Raw genomic sequence first — 18,728 nt, forward strand, 5'->3', positions numbered from 1 at the left:
TATATATTTCTTCCCTACTGCACCATGAATTCTTGGCATGTAAAAAACATGTGTTTTTCATCTCTGTATGCTTAGCATAGAGTGTAGTGCAACGTATGTATTGCCATTTACAGGCTGAGAGTGACAGAAGTCATGTCGAGTTGATCAAACTTCAGCTCTCTTACCAATAAAAATTATTTCGGAGGGAGTGGCTTAGCTGTGTGGCCTCAGTGGCACATATAACTCGCTGCTATACTAGGCAGACTTACCATCCTGGCCACAGGCAGTCTGGACGACTGGCCCTGTGCAGCAGGGACAGACCCCTCTTGTACGGATGATGGCTGGTTGGAGTGTGCTGAGGCCTGGCTGCCTGAAGGGAGAACCCAGTTGGCACCACGCCACGCATCTCTGTTGCTCCTCCTAAATTTATCAGTCAAATAAGTCACATCTCCTTGATAATTTTCTTACTGAGGTATGGAAAGAAAACGTCTCCCTTTGATGAAAACATAAAGAGTAGAGGATGTACACCCCCAACAGTCCATAGCAGAGATCCAGCAAATAATGAGTAATATTAATCTGAAGATGAAGTCAATGTAATAATCCTGCTAGTACCCAGCCATGAATCTCTTGTGTATTCTGTTAGCTTTTGCTGTGGTAATGAACTACATCAGTGCCTCCTGCCTTACAATATAAACGTTTCTTTCTTTCCCAGGCTTAGAGCGGCACATCAGCTGAGGTTTTTGCTGGGCTCACCATGCTTCCACTGGGCTTGGCTGGGTTCAAGTTTTCTCTGTCTTCTCTGGGAAGTGGGTTGAAGGAGCAGCCAGGCCAAATCATGCAACTGCAAATAAGTGTCTGATTGGATGCAGCAAATACCCTGCATGCTTACATCCCCTTGGCCAAACTATGTCACACAGCCAAGCCAAAAGCCAGTGAATCAGGAACGTCCACTCCTCCCAAAAGATTCTTGAGCAAGTCACCTGATAATGAGAAAGCATGTATAATTTTTTTATAGGAAGTGAGCCCATAGATGGAAGCAGTAATTACAGTAACTTGAAATAAGTTTCTTCTCCTATTTGGGCCACATTTTCTTCATCCACAATGCATGGGAATGAAGAGTCCTTCTTTGGGCTGCATATCCAGGCACTGTGTCCAGCCAAGCTGACAGATAGAATTAACCATCTCAGCTTTGCCTACAGAAGGCAAGCCGCATATTGTTAGATATGCTTGGTGAGCCCTGTAGATCCCCTCTCTGCCTCATGTTGTAGTACCTCTCTCTCCAAACTATTGCTACTGAGTTTAGATCTGGTCTGTTCCCTGATTGCTGCATGGAGCAAAAGGTGTTCATTTCCCAACAGAAGCTCCAGATCCATGCTCTTGTGAAAAATCTTGATTTTGGAGCCCCAGTGATAAAATGCTTTTCACATTCCTCTCCTTCCTAATTGTGCAACCCTTCACTCACCACCTCCTGAGTCAAATCTTATCCCCATTAGAATCTGTGTGGGTAGGTTTATGGTTTTTCATTTCATTACAGGATCTCATAATTTTTATGCATGTTACATTTCTTAGTATGCATGTATCAATTCTGTTATAAAAATAAAAGTGTGAGAGAGCTTAACAAATAATGTACAGCCTTTCAGCCCATGAAGGAGGGGGGAAATGTTTTAATATGAAGGAAATGTGAAGCACAAAGAGTTGTGAAGGAGCTTGTCGTTGGCAAAAACATAGCCTTAGGCCCCGAGTTTAGAGGGCTCCACATTTCTCGTGGAATTTTATGCTTTAGTCCTGATGCTTTAAACTAGGCAAACTCATCCCACACAGGTCTTTCCAAGTCAATGAACAAAGCTGGGGCATGTCCATCTCTTCTTAATCCTAGAGACTCAAAGATTCAAGACAAGCTGAAATTATGGTGGTTTGTTCTCCTCTAATGGATAATCTGAATTGTCTACAGACTTCAGGTGCCAAGAACTGGCAGCTCCAATGTGCTAAAAGAAGCACTGGGAGAGAGAAAAAATATCCTGATGTTGGGGTGAGGGGAGGAATTGCACCACGAATGCCAGGTTCAGTGCTAGTGATCAGCAGTCCCCAAAGGCCCAGAAGCTACTTTGCATATGTCTATTTCCTATATTTCCTTTACAAACATCCCCCTGAAAGTAATTTCCTGTGATTTTGTTTTTCAGCTGTTTCGTGCTCACTTATTGGCACAGTGTGACAGTTTACATATGGAAGCTAGTATCTTTCGGATAGCTTGCCCTGTACAAATCCTCATATGCAACAACTGTCAGATGCTCTACTTGACCTGGGTGACAGCCCATCAGTCCCTGACTTAATGACATTTATGCAGCGTGTGACTACAACAGAGGCTGCTGAGAAACGAATGAAAGGCTGTGCTGATTAGACACAGTCGAGGAGACAACCCTGTCAAAGACGAAAACACGCCAAGTGAATTTCAGCAGGACTTTAGCCTGATGAGGCTCCCATCGAAGTCAGAAACTGCCTTTGGGAAACTTCTTTTGAGATCCGGGAGCTGTTGAAGGAGGCCCCGATGTAGGAATGTGCTTTATCTTCAAGTTGGGAAAACTGAACTAAATTGCCAAAAGGATCATCAATTTTCTCAGCCTTCGCAGGAAACAGAGACCAGCCACTGGAAGGCTGGGTTCCTTCTTCTATTTCTGTAAGCTTGGGCTGCAGGTGACTTCCGATCCTGACTTCCCCAAATCTCTGCAAGCCGCTACCTCTTGACTCCGAGGTGAATTCTTTTTTCAGTGAGAGACCACCTCCGGCTGCAGCCCCCAACTTGCTCCCCATGCTGCTGAGGCTCTTGCTGTTGATGTGTGGTGAGTAGGACAGCTCAGAGCTGGGGGTGGGATCCCCCGACAGGGCCCCGCGTCCTGGCGACCTGCTGGCCTTCTCGGGACCGCATCCCTGCCTGGCGATGCTCAGCTGAGATCTCTCCCTTCAACGGAGGACTCAGTCAGGCCGAAAGCAGTAAATGCTGGAAAGCCAGATTCTTGAGGGAAACTATCATTTTGGTTTTTATCTCATAGGAAGTGTTCGCTGTCTGTCTTTCTTTCCAGTACGAGTTCTGTCTTTGTGGTTGGTGTTTCAGTAAGACTGTTCATACAATGTGGCCTCTTCGTGCCCTGCCCTTCTTACTACCAACATTATTTCCCTTCGCCCCTCCTTCACCCTGATGCCTCCATTCTTACCATCAAGCCCTGTAATTTATCACCAACAACTGCCCCACTTTCAAAATCTTTGCTTCCAGCATCCCCAACACCCCCCTTGCATTTCCAGTTTACTTTTGCTGGCACTCTGCCTCCAGGTCCTCACCCCCCAGGGGTACTTCTCCCTCCTCGGTCAGTTACTGCCCCGTGTCGTCCCTCCTCACGGACTCAGCTCAGACTCTGCAGCCCATCAAACCCTCCAGCAGACACACCTTCCTCTCTCCCTAGCAGTCTCCCGGTCCTCACACTTGGCTGCGCCCTGCAGGCTATGCCTACGCGGATGAATGTGACTTTAGCAAAAAGCACAAGCCTGTTGACTCATCTCCCTTCGGATGCAGGACCGCAAACCTCAGGTGCCAGGCAATCCCTTTAACCCTTTCATAGTCGGTGTGCTCCCATCCTGATGACCACGATTCCGTGCTTTCTCCTTTCTCCTCAAACTTCCCCTTTCTTACTCTCAATTTTTAATCTTGCTTCTTATTCCCCTGAGGAAATACCAGCAAGCAGAAGAAAATATCCTCATCCTTCTGCCGCCTTATCTATGAACCTGCCCACCTGTGCGTTCACGTCCTCTGCCTTTCTCCCCCTCCCAGGGATATATCATCCCTCACCCTTTCGAAGACAGGACTCTCCACCTGTGCACTGGGTCTCAGACTCTCTCGCTTTTTCAAAAGCTTTGCTCAATCATCAAAGTGCTTCGTTCTGGATTTTTCCCATAAATATACAAACATGCTACAGTAGCTTTTAAAATAATGGAAATGGGATCCAATAGTGTCCTCCATTGCTGTGCCATCTCTCTGTCTCCTCTATAAAGTTTTCAGCGAGTTGCTATCTTTTCATCCCTTCCCATTCTTTCTTTTTTTTTCAAATTCATTTTTAACATAGATGACAAAAAGAATCACTTTTTTTTTTTGAGAGGGCATCTCTCATATTTATTGATCATATGGTTGTTAACAACAATAAAATTCTGTATAGGGGACTCAATGCACAATCATTAATCAACCCCAAGCCTAATTCTCAACAGTCTCCAATCTTCTGAAGCATAACGAACAAGTTCTTACATGGTGAACAAGTTCTTACACAGTGAATAAGTTCTTACATGGTGAACAGTGCAAGGGCAGCCATCACAGAAACTTTCGGTTTTGATCACGCATCATGAACTATAAACAATCAGGTCAATTATGATTATTCGTTTGATTTTTATACTTGATTTATATGTGAATCCCACATTTCTCCCTTCTTCTCCTTCTTCTTCTTCTTCTTCTTCTTCTTATTTTTAATAAAATGCTGAAGTGGTAGGTAGATGCAAGATAAAGGTAGAAAACATAGTTTAGTGCTGTAAGAGGGCAAGTGTAGATGATCAGGTGTGTGCCTGTAGACTATGTGTTAATCCAAGCTAGACAAGGGCAACAAAACATCCACAGATGCAGAAGATTTCTCTCAAAACAGGGGGGGTGAGGTTCTAAGCCTCACCTCTATTGATCCCCAATTTCTCACCTGATGACGCCCCTGCGACTGTGCCTGTCTTAGGTTGTTCCTCCCTTGAGGAATCTTACCCGTCTCTGGCTAACCAGTCATCTTCCGGGGCCATACAGGGAAATGTGAAGTTGGTAAGTGAGAGAGAAGCAATATTGTTTGAAAAGGTTAGCTTTTTACTTCTTTGCAGATTTATGCCCTGTGGCTTCTATGCCCAGCATTTGTCTTGAGGTATCTTTACCACTTGGAAGAATTATGATACTCGGTAATTTCGATATGAGGCACGAATTCTACTTAGGGTTTGTAATTATGAAGGAAGAAGAGAAGCTATAGAAGTAGCAGACGGAAGAAAACCTGGGAAGATTGATTATTTCTTTGACATATCTTCTTGTAGTGTAACATAAGTGTGTATAGGTTTTAAATTACTAATTAAATTGCGTGCACACATTAACATAATAGGAATACAGCTACATAACCAAAGCAGACCTGCAATTACCAGCCATCTCCAGTGAAACCAAGAAAACCAGTTAGGCACCCTAGGCATTTGTGAAAACTATCAATGATATGATGGATATTGTCTAACTGAATTTGAATATTTTGAGAAAAATCAGACAAATTAAAACAACACATTCCTGGGAACTGTACACATCCCATATGTTCTTTTAACAGTAGATAGTCTATAGTTGCAAGATTTTGGAGCACTGCAACTTGCACTTCTCCTAATTCTTGGTTGAGTTCTGACAGTATACATCCAGTCAAATTTGTTGTTTTACTGTATGCACAGGCCAGCTTAGATATCTCCTTCTTCATTCCAATGGCAAGTCCAGGAACCGGTGGGATGAATGCAGCTACAACTGCAACAGCGCCAGGATCTTTGTTGACGTTTTTTGATGATCATCTTCTGGAATGACTCTTCCAGAGGATGTTGATGTTGGAAGTTCTTCTTCATATCGTATCTTAATTTGTTTTCTGGGTAGCCAAATTAGGCTTTGATCCTCTGTAAAAACACAAACAAACCCTTTGCCTACACTTTGATATGCCCTTTATACCATTGTGAAGAACTTATTGGAGATCATCACACAGGAACTGCTTTTTTTTTTTTTTAAGAGAAAGGAATATTATCAGAAAAATGTACTTCCATAGCTGATCATCTGACACCCTTTAAATGATCAAAATTAAGGATATTTAAAGCATGCATTAATCGGTGATTTGCAGTTAGTTTTATCCTATCAGGGAGTAATCCCCCTTTTCTTTCTTTTTTTTTGTTATCATTAATCTACAATTACATGAAGAACATTATGTTTACTAGGCTCTCCCCTATACCAGGTCCCCCCCCACAAATCCCCCTACAGTCACTGTCCATCAGCATAGCAAAATGTTGTATAATCACTACTTGTCCCCTCCGTGCCGCACAGCCCTCCCCTTTCTCCCACCCCCCATCGTGCATGCCAGTCACAATACCCCCTTTCTTCTTCCCCCCCTTATCTCTCCCTACCCCTCATCCTCCCCAGTCCCAGTCCCTTTCCCTTTGATACCTGTTAGTCCATTCTTGGCTTCTGTGATTCTGCTGCTGTTTTGTTCCTTCAGTTTTTCCTTTGTTCTTATACTCCACAGATGAGTGAAATCATTCGGTATTTGTCTTTCTCCGCTTGGCTTATTTCACTGAGCATAATACCCTCTAGCTCCATCCATGTTGTTGCAAATGGTAGGATTTGTTTTCTTCTTATGGCTGAATAATATTCCATTGTGTATATGTACCACATCTTCTTTATCCATTCATCTACTGATGGACACTTAGGTTGCTTCCAATTCTTGGCTATTGTAAATAGTGCTGCAATAAACATAGGGGTGCATCTGTCTTTTTCAAACTTGAGTGCTGCATTCTTAGGGTAAATTCCTAGGAGTGGAATTCCTGGGTCAAATGGTAAGTCTATTTTGAGCATTTTGAGGAACCTCCATACTGCTTTCCACAATGGTTGAACTAATTTACATTCCCACCAGCAGTGTAGGAGGGTTCCCCTTTCTCCACAACCTCACCAACATTTGTTGTTGTTTGTCTTTTGGATGGTAGCCATCCTTACTGGTGTGAGGTGATACCTCTTTGTGGTTTTAATTTGCATTTCTCTGATAATTAGCGATGTGGAGCATCTTTTCATGTGTCTGTTGGCCATTTGTATTTCTTTTTTGGAGAACTGTCTGTTCAGTTCCTCTTCCCATTTTTAATTGGATCATTTGTTTTTTGTTTGTTGATGTGGGTGAGCTCTTTATATATTTTGGAAGAATCACTTTTTTGACACACCATCTATGATTTTTTTGACAAAGATTGAGAGTCATGTGATCAACAGAACAATCAAAATACAGAATATTCCCTCACTTCAAAAATTCCCTCATGCCTTCAATCCCTGTATACCTGTATAAAGAAAGCCTCCCCCATTCCTAACTCCTGGCAACTACTAAACTGTTCTAGATCCTTATAATTCTTAACCCTTTCTTTCTTTTTTTAAAGTTAAGGTATCATTGGTACACAATCTTATGAAGGTTTCACATGAACAAAATTGTGGTTTCAACATTCACCCATATTATCAAGTCCCCCCACCCCCTACTCCATTGCAGTCACTGTCCATCAGTGTAGTAAGATGCTACAGAGTCATTACTTGTCTTCTTTGTGTTGTACCACCTTCCCCATGACCTACCTATATTGTGGGTGCTAATTATAGTGCCTCTTAATCCCCTTCTCCCTCCCTCCCCACCCACTCTCCCCACCCCCTTCCTTTTGGTAATTGCTAGTCCCTTCTTGGAGTCTGTGAGTTTGTTGCTGTTTTGTTCCTTCAGTTTTGCTTTGTTGTTATACTCTATAAATGAGGAAAATTACTTGGTACTTGATCTTTTTCTCCTGGCTTATTTCACTAAACATAATACCCTCCAGCTCCATCCATGTTGTTGCAAATGGTAGGTTTTGTTTTCTTTTTATGGCAGAGTAATATTCCTTGTGTATATGTACCACATCTTCTTTATTCATTCATGTATTCATGGGCACTTAGATTGCCTCCATATCTTGGCTGTTATAAGTAGTGCTGTGATAAACATAGGGCTGCATATGTCTTTTTGAATCAGGGATCTTGTGTTCTTTGGGTAAATTCCTAGGAGCGGAATTGCTGGGTCAAATGGTATTTCTATTTTTAGTTTTCTTAGGGACCTCCATATTGCTTTCCACAATGGTTGAAGTAATTTACATTCCCACCAACAATATAGGAGGATTCCTCTTTCCCCTCATCCTCACCAGCATTTGTTCTTTATTGTCTTTTGGATGTTGGCCATCCTAACTGGTGTGAGGTGATACCACATTGTGGTTTTAAGTTGCATTTCCCTGGTTAATCATCCTTTCTTGAACTCACTTCAGTCAATCATTCATCCCCATCACTCCACTGAAATTGCTCTTGCTACTCTCCCCACCACCTCCATGTTGCCCCACCCAGGATGCAATTTTTATTTCTCATCTTATTCAACTTCTCAGGGGTATTTGGTACAGTGGATCCCTCCCTTGTCTGGACATACTTTTTCACTTGGCTTCTGGAATAACTTATTCTGCTGGTTTTCTTTCTAACCCAATACCTGAAGCTTTACTGACCTCAAACTGTTTGCTCTCTTCTCCATCCATACTCACTCCTCCAAGTTATATGATGTAGTCTCTTCATGTATCATTTCAAACTTAAACTGCTTAAATTCAAGCTTGTTTCTCCAGCTTTGATCTCGCTGTTGAATACCTTTCATGTATTCAACTGTCATTCAGCTGTCTATTAGACAGATTAACCTTAAAAAAAAGGAAACTTAAGCACAGAAGAATGAAGCACTTTCCCAGGGTAACACATGTAAGAGAAAAAGCCAGGATTCAAATCTATGCCGTCTGGCTGGTGAGCCAGTGTTTTCCCTGGAATTTCCTGCTCTTGATCATTATGTCCTACTATTATGGTCAAATCCTTAGAATCTGAAAGAATCTTTGGAGAAGTCTGAATTCCTTCTCTGGACCTAAGCCTCCTCTGATCTGAAGTTGGTAAATTAAGGAGAATCATGTCTTGATCATGAGCCCCATTCCACATTCTCCTTTCCCGTCAGCCAGTCTAGAGCTGGACCATCAAGACTTTCGAAAGGAGGGGATGAGAATGAGGGACTTGAAGAGGGAGCTGCTGAGTAGTTACAGAACAGGGACACCACCACCTCATCATGGGTAGGAGAAGTCACTGGAAGTTATTTTATGATCATAAAAATGATTCCTTGTTGCTTTGTGGGTGATGTGGGATGTGAGAAGGGGAATGAGATGATAAAAGGAAGGAGGGGAGGAAAATAAGGAGGGAGGGAAGAAGAGATGGAGGGAGGGGAAGCGGGAGAAAGCATAAAGCAGAGAGTACGGGAGAGGCTGGGGAGGGCAGGCGGTGTGCTGCAGGGAAGCTCTCGGGGAGCGTTAGGCTTTGCCTGTGTTTGGGATTGGCTGCTCTGAGCTGATCGTTGCTGAATTCTCTTCCAGCTCCACTCTGCGAACAAACCGGTGAGTTGTCCTTCCCTTTCTCCTTCATGCTCCGTGGGTGTCTTGTCACTTGGGCCAGAGCAGGAGGCCTGTGCATGGCCGTCTCACCTCTGCTGAAGCTGCTACGGTTCACACGTGACAGTGGCTCCCTGGGGCCGGGGCTGCCTGTGTTCACACCAGTTCCTGCACCCGAACCCCACCTGCTCAGCTGGGGCAGGTCTTGCTCTGACCTTCTCAAGACCATAATCTTTTTTCTGAGAAGTCCCAGCTCAGAGAGGGAGATGCTGTTTGCACAAGGAAGTAGCAGGGTGCCAAAGGTTGATACAAGAAGCATCTCTGCCCTCTCAGCCTCAGGGGCTCCAAGGACCCCAGGTTTTTCCCCACTAGGTGCTCCACCAGGAGCGATGGAGGAGATGCTGAAGTCGCAGGTCCTCGGAGAGCACCAGTCCAGTCCCTCCTCAGGCCATGTGCAAAACGAGGTGGCACTCCTACCTTATTCCTATGTTCCTGCCCGCTCTGAGGTCACAACCAGTACCCCCCTGCAGTCTCTCTCTCAGACTCTGGCTTATGCAAACTTCATCACTTGGATCCTGATTCAAAGTCCTACCTTTACCAGGTGACGAAAGGAGAAAAATTTCCCCCAGGAGGAATCTTTCCCTAAAGTGCATTTAAATCTTCTATATCTGAGAACTGCTTTTTTGTACATTAAATACTAAACCACTACTAAGGCGTTGTCCTGCCACCTCAAGAACCCAGGCTGCACGTCTAACTAGGGAACAGAGGATCATGAATCCCCATGACAAGATATTCAGTACCACTCTAGCCTTCTGGGTTCCTTTCCTGATGCTTGTTCAGGTCTAACTCCTGCCTCATGTTAATACTGTGATGCTTTGTACCCGGTCCTGCTTTGCCCCGTAAGCGCACGTGCCCAATCCTAGCCTTTGCAGAAATCCAGAACCACCTCCAGGATGGAGAGACAAAGCTTCTGCCAGCAGTAATTTACCAGGCTGTCTCTGTGCATGAGAATTACCCGAAACAAGCTCTGAGCTGCAAGACTGACCCCCAGACCCTTGCAAACTGCCTTGTCAGGCGCCCTACTGCACCCCCGCCCCACCCCATTCAGAAGCATGGGGTGCAGGTGACAGATGCCTTTTTTAGTCCTTTCTCTGCTCAGCCCAAAAGCAAGCTGTGTTGCCCCTCAGTCCTCTGTGGATGACAGCTGTCCAAGGACAGAATGTGACTCAATGTACAGGGACTTCCATGGCCCAGCACGGACCAAACATTCTGGTACCATGGTTGAAATAGACTTTTTTAAAGTTCCAGGGTAAAGCATTCCAATAAGAAGGTTTAGAGATTACAGGTGTTGGACCGGGAACTACCTCTCAGTGATCTAGAACACTTGGCATTTTCATCTGGTGAGAAGAGAAGGGTTTTCCCTAGGGAAATTCTTAAAATTTCCCCCCAAAGCAGAGGCCCTGAGGGCTAGATAAACAAACACCTAAAGAGCCAGGGCCCTCAGGGGCTTTGATGTTTCACGGGGCGGCTGGAGGAGATAAGAAGATGGAGTGAAAGCAGAACACACCTCTACCCATCTCGAATTCATCCATAAAAGAGCCCCTGTGGCCAAAAAGGGGGACATCTCTTAGGCTTAACGTACGCATTGAATCTGCTCCTGACACTGACGGCTTCTGAGAAGTGTGGGGAGCTGGGCCGTGTGGCTGGGTGGGTGCAAAGCATTTGCAGGCAAGTGCATGCCTGCTCCTTCCCTTACGAAGGGCTGTAATAGGGGCAGGAGAGAAGCAGTAAAGAAGGAATTGAGTTCCTCGGAGTATTTCCCAGACCGACTGATCCTCCAGGTCTCATATTCTGTCTTTGAAAGAAAAGGCATGAGTCTGAGATACCATGGGAAAGGCTACAGAAGAAAATAACCCATATGGCTAATCAGGAGGAATGAAATACATTCACTGTCCCTAAACCTTCAAGCTTCACCATCTCCAGTGCCAACCGGTGACATTTGTCAGTACTCCGGCACTCTCTCCATAAAAGGTATTTTATTTCATGGACAGAAACTTCTGAGAGTAAGAACCAAGGTAAAGGTAAAGGTTGCTATGGAAGCAGGAGGTGCTGCATGGGGCAGGAGGTGCTGGTGGTGGGCAGTTGGCAATGGAAAGCCTGTGGGCCCCTTGGATGGGTGGTCTGTGTGCCCAGGGCCTGGTTAATTGAGGCTTGATTCAAATGCCAAGAACACAAAGTAGCCTCTTCCTAGGATCTCTGAACCCCATTGCCCTGGAATATGTGTTTAATCCTTCTCTCCAGAGCTGCTGCTGACAGCCAGACCCTCTCAGCCCATAGAGGGGAACTCGATGACCCTGACCTGTAAGACACAGCAACGTCTGCAGAAGCCGGATGTCCAGCTTAAATTCTGCTTCTTCAGAGACAGCCAGGCTCTGGGGCTGGGCTGGAACAGCTCCCCAGAGCTCGAGATCGCCACCATGTGGAGGGAAGACTCGGGGTCCTATTGGTGTGAAGAAAAGGTAGTAGCCCTGAAAGACACACGGAGCTGGAGCCGGAGCCGGAGAGTCCCTATTTCTGTGCAGAGTGAGTGCAGGGGGCCTCTGTGTGTGGGGGGGGGTGCAGGCAAGAGGGCAAAGTGCGAGGCTGGTCGCCGGATGTGCGTTCTGAGCTTCTGTCCTCATCAGAGTCCCTCATCCTTTTGCCAAGCCCAACAGAGCCAAGAGAAAAGCATTTAGGAAATCTTTACTGTGTGTCCTCACTGTGCTGGAGACTGGGTGGGGTGGGACGGGCGGAAATCGCTGCATGGTGCACGGGTCCGGACTAGAAGGAGCTGATGCTCAGCCAGCACCCTAAACACAGGGTGGACTGTGTGGTGGTGGTGGGTAGGGTTACAATGACTAGAACTACAGAGCAGGGAGAACCCTTCTCCGTTCTCAGACAAAGATACATCCATTGTGCCATAAAGCAAACGTCTACTACCTCCAGGAGGCTGGGCTTTCCCACACTTGCTCAAATCTCAACCCTGGTGAAGCCCGACCACAGCAATGGAGCCCCTGGACAGCAAGCCCTGCTCCAGTGCCTCCATAGGTTGTTTAGCTGAACTGCAGGAGGTCACTGTCCCTGCCCTCTACAGATGGGAAGGTGGCATCTCAGAAAAGTGAAGGAACTTGATAAAGCACACACACAGAGAGTTGGGACCCACATTCAAACCCAGGCAGTTTGACTTGCAGCCAGGACTTGTAATCCCTATAATATCATGCCTGGAAAAATGAGAGTTTGAGAGAGCAGGGTTCTGGGAGCCCCACTGCCTGAGGATGGAGGGGATGCTGCACCCTCCTTGGTACTGAGGCGTCTCCTTCCCACCCTCTCACCACCAACCATCATGACCCACCACCACCTCAACCAATGTCAATCCCAAACCAGAGGAAACCCCCTCCACCTCCCTCATCATGAGCTGCATAAATGACTTACTTGAGCCAAGGCCTTTGCTTTCAGGACTGTCACGCTGACTCTTTACCCCCCCACTCGGGGCCCTTCCTACTCGGGGCCCTCCTGTGTCACTTGTGTTCCTGCAGGAATCCCCATCTGGGACGTGAACTTGGAGACACAGCCTCCTGGGGGACATGTCATGGAGGGAGAGAAGCTGGTTCTCATCTGCTTGGCTGCTCGGGGCACGGGAAACATCACCTTCTTGTGGTACAAAGGGGCCCTGGGTTTAGCCCTGGAAAAAAAGACCCAGCGTTCACTGGCAGCAAAGTTTGAGATCCCTACGGTGACGGAGAGGGATGCTGAGAAATATTACTGTGCAGCCGACAACGGCTATGGCCCCAGTCTCAGCGGGCTGGTGAGCGTCACTGTCAGAAGTAAGTTCCACCACCCTGCAGCTGAGCCAGCAGATGGCAAACCGGGCACCTGTTCCCCCAGGGCGCCCTGAGGAAGTTCAGGGGGGCTGGGCCTCTGTGGGGGGGATTGTGCGTCTGTCACCGTGTCAGAGACCCTCTCTGACAGCCCACCATCTCTCTCAGTTCCAGTGTCCCGCCCCGTCCTCACCCTCTGGGCTCCCGGGGCCCAGGCTGCAGTGGGGGACGTGGTGGAGCTCCGCTGTGAGGCCCAGAGAGGCTCTCCCCCGATCCTGTACCGCTTTTATCATAAGAATGTCACCCTGGGGAGCAGCTCAGCCCCGTTTGGAGGAGGAGCGTCCTTCAACCTCTCTCTGACGGCAGAACATTCTGGAAACTACTCCTGTGAGGCCAACAATGGCTGGGAGGCCCAGCGCAGTGAGGTGGTGGCACTCAACATCACAGGTACAGCTCAGGCTATGGGACTGTCTTGGTCAATGTATTTCCTGGCATCCGGGGAGAGTTTTGCAAACCCCACAATATTTCTGGTGTTGTGCTTCCAAAGCTGGGGTTTCCCCTGTCCTGGGAGATATATCTGAGGGACATGGAAGACATGAAGGCTGGGTGCCTCTCTAATTTCACTGATGTGATGACTTCAAGTCCCTGGATACATAAGTCCCACTGCTCCTGGGAAAGCAGATCTCGGCCTCAGCCCAGGCTCAAGACGTCTGCTCTCCAGACCCAAGCCCTGCGCCTGGGCAGCTCATGCACAGGTCTCTCCCCTCAGTGCCTGCGGAGGACAGAAGAGAACTTCTTACTTCAGTCATGGAGGGGCTGCTTGGTATCCTTGGTCCCACCACAGGGGCCCTATTATTCTGCTGTTGGCTCAAGAGAAAAATAGGTTAGTATTTATAGAGATTGGCATTTTGTTTCTGTGACCTTTGTTTTCATGGAAATAGGCTAGATTTGTGACATGTATACTGCAAAGGATGAATGTATCCCATCAGCCACCCTGCCTACAGAACCGCTCACAGCCCCCAGGGTGGGAATGGTACCCATTAAAGTAGTGAAACATTTTTACAAAGTTCCCCCATCCTTCACATGTTATCAGTTGATGTTTCACTGATATTCTTGTGCTTCTGTGATTTAATGTCTATACAAAAATGTAACTCTATTTAAAAGAACTAATCAGCCCCTGGAAGAGAAATACAGTTAGCAGTTCCAGCTGTATGGATCATCTCCCAGCTAATTCTTATTCACCATCGAGGATTATCACATGCTTTCCCATCACCTCAACCATATACCAATCAATTCTACTCATTGCTGGATCTGTCTCACTTATTTAGCTTACATGTCATTGTCTCTAAGAGGTTCCCTGGCCACCGAGCATACAGTTCTGTTACTCTTCATCAGAGTACCCAGTTATTTAGTGTCATGCTTTATCACACTTGGTGATTGCATATCTATCTGTATGGTTAATCTTGGTCTCCTGCTCTCCCCTGAGCAGACTGGAGATGGGCAAGAGAAGCCTATGTGAGATCCTCATTTAAATTCCAAGCTTTACCTGCACCGTTGGGCACCTCACTCCCTCTATGACGTGACTGTGACAGCACCTGCTTTTGAGGACACTTGTCCTGATAAGATTAGGAGGTGTGGTTGTAAAATCAAAAGCAAGAAATATAATAGGTGTGAAAATATAATAAGTGTAAAGCAAAAAATATAATAGGTTTAGACGCTTGGGTACAAGTCGTAGCTCTGCTGTTGACTGTTTGGGGGAAGCTTGCTTAACTATTGTGGACCTGAGACTCTTCATCTGCAAAATAAAGAATCTGCCTAAATGGTTGCCAGGATGCCCTGGGGACACAATGGCATCTTGTGATGGGCACCCCAGCACGAGGAACATTCCATGCTCTGTGAGATCACTGAAAAAGGTTTCCTCCATTGACATGAACGCTCGTTTGCTTGACTTGCAGGAAGACGTGCAGCCAGGGACCCACTGAGGTGAGGCTTCTGCTTTCTCCATGTGCACTGATAATGTAGAAACATCTATTCAAAAACAAATTTGAATTGTTCTTTCTCATGAGCTATCCTCATATTTTATTATAGCCAAAACTATCTCTCCAGAGTTCTCCCACTGATAAATATGAACACTCGTTTGCTATTCCTCTTCTTTTATTACTAACTCATTAATTTAAATCCTTTTATCATTTTTCCTAATTTATCTCCTTCACTAAACCAGCAGAATAAGAAAATTACATGGCTTTGACCCGTTTCATGTGTTCATTCCATCAATTAACCAATACTGGGATTATTAAGTCTATAATATGACTGAGGGTCTGTAAGTTATCCTGTTGAGAGGTGAAAGGCATGGAAATATGGAAAGATCTTGAGAGTGTGGAGGCATCTTAGAGCAGTTACGATGTGAAATTACATAACACAGGCCAAAGAGTAATAAACATACTAAAAGATTGCTGGCGAAGCTCTTTAGAAGTTTAGAGGAAGAAAAGATTTTGGAAATACTTCCATCTGTGAATATCAATGTTTAGTTGCTATGTTTTTATAGTGTGTTGTCGTCCAGATACATTATTTTTCCACATCAGCGTAGCACCCTTTTGATGGTATGTGTAAACACAAGACCATTTTCGTCTTTCCCTTCCTCAGACTGCTTGACTGTTTCCTATTGGGGATGAATCAGTATTCCTTCGTTTAATATTTACTGAGCCCCTGTGATGTGAATGACACTATTCCAGGTGTGGGCAACACCACAGTGAGTCAGTTGGGCAGGGACGTCACTCAGGGGTTGTGTGCTACAGCGACACTCCGCAGGGCGCTGCACAGCCCAGGTATAGGCGGTGGCTTGTCGCACAGAGCTGAGCTGACCCCTGAAATTCCCATAAGTTAGCATTCTGCTCAGGACCCTTTCTAAGAGTTCTCTCCTTCAGGGTCTCACTTACAATCCCGGGTAGTGATATCTGGGACACCGGGGGTGCTGTCCCAGATAGGTAGCATGTATTTCTGTGTTTGCAGGCACCCTCCCAGCCCTATACCCCAGGAATCCACCTACCTCAACTCAGCGGCCCCAGAGCATCAGCAGCCTGTATATGGAAATGGTAAGGCTTCCCCAGTGGCAGGGCCAAAGTAGGTAGAGGGAGCTCGGGGTGATGCCCACTAGCCAAGCCTGAGCTGCAGCGCCCGCACCACCTCATAGGGGACTCACCTGTCCTCCGGACTCGGATAGGTGCAGGTCTGGAGTGAGCTACCTGGCAGGAGGAAGGCACTGGGCCACGATGCCTCCTTTTCTTTCAGTGAATGTTGTGAGTGGCGATGAGGTTTACTCCTTGGTGTACTGCATGCAGCAGGAGCGGCCAACAGCAGCAGGTGAGGCTGGAGGCGGGGAGCGCGTGTGCCTTTCGGGTTACGGTGGCTGTGTGAGGCAGCGTGGCGGCATCTGCCGTGGGCCCTCACGGTGCCCCTGCTGTGCCAATTCCAAGACTGGCCCTTGGTCTGGAAGCTGCCTCGAGGGAGAGCCCGGTGCTGGGGCTGACTCAGCCTCCCGAAGGGCGTGCTCCGCAGCCAGGCGGCAGCCCCGGTGCTCCCTGTCTGCCCTCTCTCAGGAGCCCTGGAGCCCCCAGCACAGCAGCCGGGTGCGGCCGTTGTCCCATCCTGTACAAGGTGGGCTCAGAAATGCAGGGCGCTGAGATGCCAAGAGGGACCTACCGAACCTCCCAGCCCCAGGCTGCCAGCATCCCTCTGTGTAATGGTGGAATCATATTTGTGATAGGAAATCAAGGCTAAAAATATTAATGGAAATCAATCCAGGGGAAATAGGAGAGAACAAGCCTTTATCAACACTAACTTAGTGAAGGACTTTAAATATAAATGGAATCTTTAGCACATGCCTTTTATTCCACAGGCGAGCCCCCGAGGACACGGATTGATGATAGGGTGAGTTAGAATCCCTGCTCTTTCCTTCTGGAGATGATACTCAAACTTTTAAAATTATGGCCATTTAAGAAAAACAAAGGATCCCATAGTCGACCTCCTCTCTTATCTCCCCACACAGTAGGGCTAAAAACAATCAGTTATGACAATAAAGTCACTCACTATACAAGGACATTTTGGAGGCTTACACACACATTTCCTGTAGGGATGGTCAGATGGATGCTTTCTAGGTAAGCTGTGGTGCACACCCAGTCTAAAATTCCCATTTCCTTGAAAGTCTTTACCCTGAAATACTGTTGAAACATATATACATCATTTTGCGCTGTGAGATTAACCGAACCCGTTAGAAAACCAAATTAATATTGAATGAAGCTAAACTAACAGTGATTTGTATCATTAAAATGCAGTACTTTGTAAACCTTGAATAATTCAAGACATCACTGATGCTGCAAAAACTCTTTCAGAATATTGAATTCCAATTCTGCATGTGTGTGAGAACAGTAGAGCTCCGTGATTTTGTCTAGTGCTGTGTGGCAGCCAGATTCTCAGGACGGAATTCATGTCCTTGGTAAACTCCAATAACACACTCTAAACTTAGCTTATGAATACAAAATGTGGACATCCTTAAAAAAATGACAGCCCATGGAACTGTGTAACAGTGGCCTGTAAGAACGAGAGAAGGCCTGGCACATTGGGATCAGCTGGAAGCTCCCCAGGAGCCCCTCTGTAGCCCACCAGTGGAATGCAGGCCCTTTGAAACTCTGGCCTAGGACACGGTCTTCCAGGAGGCTCCCAGGTTTGCGATGCGTGGTGCACTATGACGGGATGCATCCGGCTGATCAGGGAAGAGAACCGGTGGGAGGCACGTTCCACAACCTCCCGGATTTGGTTCTCTCCATGTGCTTGTGTCTCTAGGACGCCTCAGACATCTACTTTAGGCTGAAGCAGGAAAATGTTGCAGAGGCGGACTATGAAGACGCTATGTAAAAGTCATGGGAGCTTCTGCTGTCTGACAACCAGGCATGACCCCGTGCATCAGAACCAGCAGGTCCTTCAGAGACCCCGAGGGAGTCAGCTTGCCAGGACGCCTCCCCCGGGTGCTGTCCAACATGAGATTCTTCGCCATCTGCTGTGAGGTGAAGTTGGCTGGGGCCCTGAAGAATCCAGCCGGGACAAGTACCGTGAACCCGGGAGTGGGAAGGGCTTCGTCACCAGAACCCATTCCTACTGGTTCCTTCAGGCGCAAGTCAGATAGTGTTCTAACTTCTTTTTACAAGAGGAGACAGGATGGGATAGAAGAACGTGTAGGGTAGAACAGTGAAGCTTGCTTAGCACGCACAAACTCAAGGTTAGTGATTTTGTGGGACTGCTGCATACAGAGAGCTGTGTCCCATCATTTTGTCCAAATGCTTTCCCTGCTCAGACAGTACAGAACTCCCACCCTGCCACTTACACTAATCATCGTGCAGTATGTGACTCTGTGCACTGGGGTCATTGTTCCCAAGTTAGAATCAAAACAAAGTTACATAAAACTTAACTGTAGTTACATTCAGTTTGGGTGACATATCTTGTATGCACAGGCCAGCCTAGATCCCCTATATTTTTAATGAAATACAACTTTGTCAGTTTTACCACATCCAAAGTTCTGTATTTGTTGCAGCCTCTAGAAGGTTTATGAATATAATTTTTCTTCTTTTATTCATGTACTTTTTGAAAATGTGATAATAT

At 46.4% G+C, this 18,728-nt stretch overlaps 1 protein-coding gene across 2 annotated transcripts; it reads left to right on the plus strand.

The window, feature by feature from the left end:
• Positions 1-2,175: 2,175 nt before the first annotated feature.
• On the plus strand, positions 2,176-18,462 carry FCRL1 (Fc receptor like 1). 2 transcript variants are annotated; one of them, XM_057495185.1, is made up of 10 exons: positions 2,176-2,816; positions 9,205-11,802; positions 12,795-13,082; positions 13,245-13,523; positions 13,846-13,959; positions 15,032-15,059; positions 16,086-16,168; positions 16,365-16,436; positions 16,972-17,003; positions 17,916-18,462. In XM_057495185.1, the coding sequence occupies exons 2-10, from the start codon at positions 11,568-11,570 to the stop codon at positions 17,985-17,987; spliced, it is 1,203 nt and encodes a 400-aa protein (XP_057351168.1). In that variant the 5' UTR covers positions 2,176-2,816; positions 9,205-11,567; the 3' UTR covers positions 17,988-18,462. The 2 variants fall into 2 exon arrangements, with proteins under 2 accessions (XP_057351168.1, XP_057351167.1); XM_057495184.1 differs by having other exon boundaries at positions 11,521-11,802.
• Positions 18,463-18,728: the final 266 nt, after the last annotated feature.

This window comes from Manis pentadactyla, chromosome 19 (assembly GCF_030020395.1).
Source record: "Manis pentadactyla isolate mManPen7 chromosome 19, mManPen7.hap1, whole genome shotgun sequence".
NCBI classification, from domain to species: domain Eukaryota; kingdom Metazoa; phylum Chordata; class Mammalia; order Pholidota; family Manidae; genus Manis; species Manis pentadactyla.

Coding starts and splice junctions, on each gene's coding strand:
- FCRL1 (XM_057495184.1), top strand. CDS start 2,786: ATGCTGCTGAGGCTCTTGCTGTTGATGTGTG. Junction 2,817..11,520: donor GCTCTTGCTGTTGATGTGTG/GTGAGTAGGACA, acceptor CCTTCTCTCCAG/AGCTGCTGCTGACAGCCAGA. Junction 15,060..16,085: donor GCAGCCAGGGACCCACTGAG/GTGAGGCTTCTG, acceptor CTGTGTTTGCAG/GCACCCTCCCAGCCCTATAC.